The sequence below is a fragment of the Penaeus monodon genome, chromosome 28, assembly GCF_015228065.2.
Source record: "Penaeus monodon isolate SGIC_2016 chromosome 28, NSTDA_Pmon_1, whole genome shotgun sequence".
In the NCBI taxonomy this organism is placed as follows: domain Eukaryota; kingdom Metazoa; phylum Arthropoda; class Malacostraca; order Decapoda; family Penaeidae; genus Penaeus; species Penaeus monodon.
The window spans coordinates 6478543-6478755 of NC_051413.1; the positions used below are offsets into that span (position 1 = coordinate 6478543).

A 213-nucleotide genomic window follows, 5' to 3' on the forward strand; every position below is an offset into this window, starting at 1 on the left:
AACAGGAGACGCCCTACGTGATGCTACGGAAGGAGGGCAACCTGACGGGGAACGATCGCTTCGACGGCTTCTGCGTGGACATGCTGAAGCGCATCGCCGTCATGGTGGGCTTCCAGTACATCATCCGCCTCTCGCCGTCCAGGACCTACGGCATCCAGGACCCCGAGACCGGAGAGTGGAACGGCATCGTCAGGGAACTGCAGGATAGTGTAA

At 60.6% G+C, this 213-nt stretch overlaps 1 protein-coding gene across 1 annotated transcript in view; it reads left to right on the forward strand.

The window, feature by feature from the left end:
• LOC119591330 (glutamate receptor ionotropic, kainate 2-like) overlaps window positions 1-213 on the forward strand; it is a gene marked incomplete at both ends in the record, with an annotated part of 143921 nt that overhangs the window by 102035 nt on the left and 41673 nt on the right. Inside the window, 1 exon segment of the mRNA XM_037940060.1 lies at window positions 6-209. Coding sequence (XP_037795988.1) covers window positions 6-209 — 204 coding nt within the window.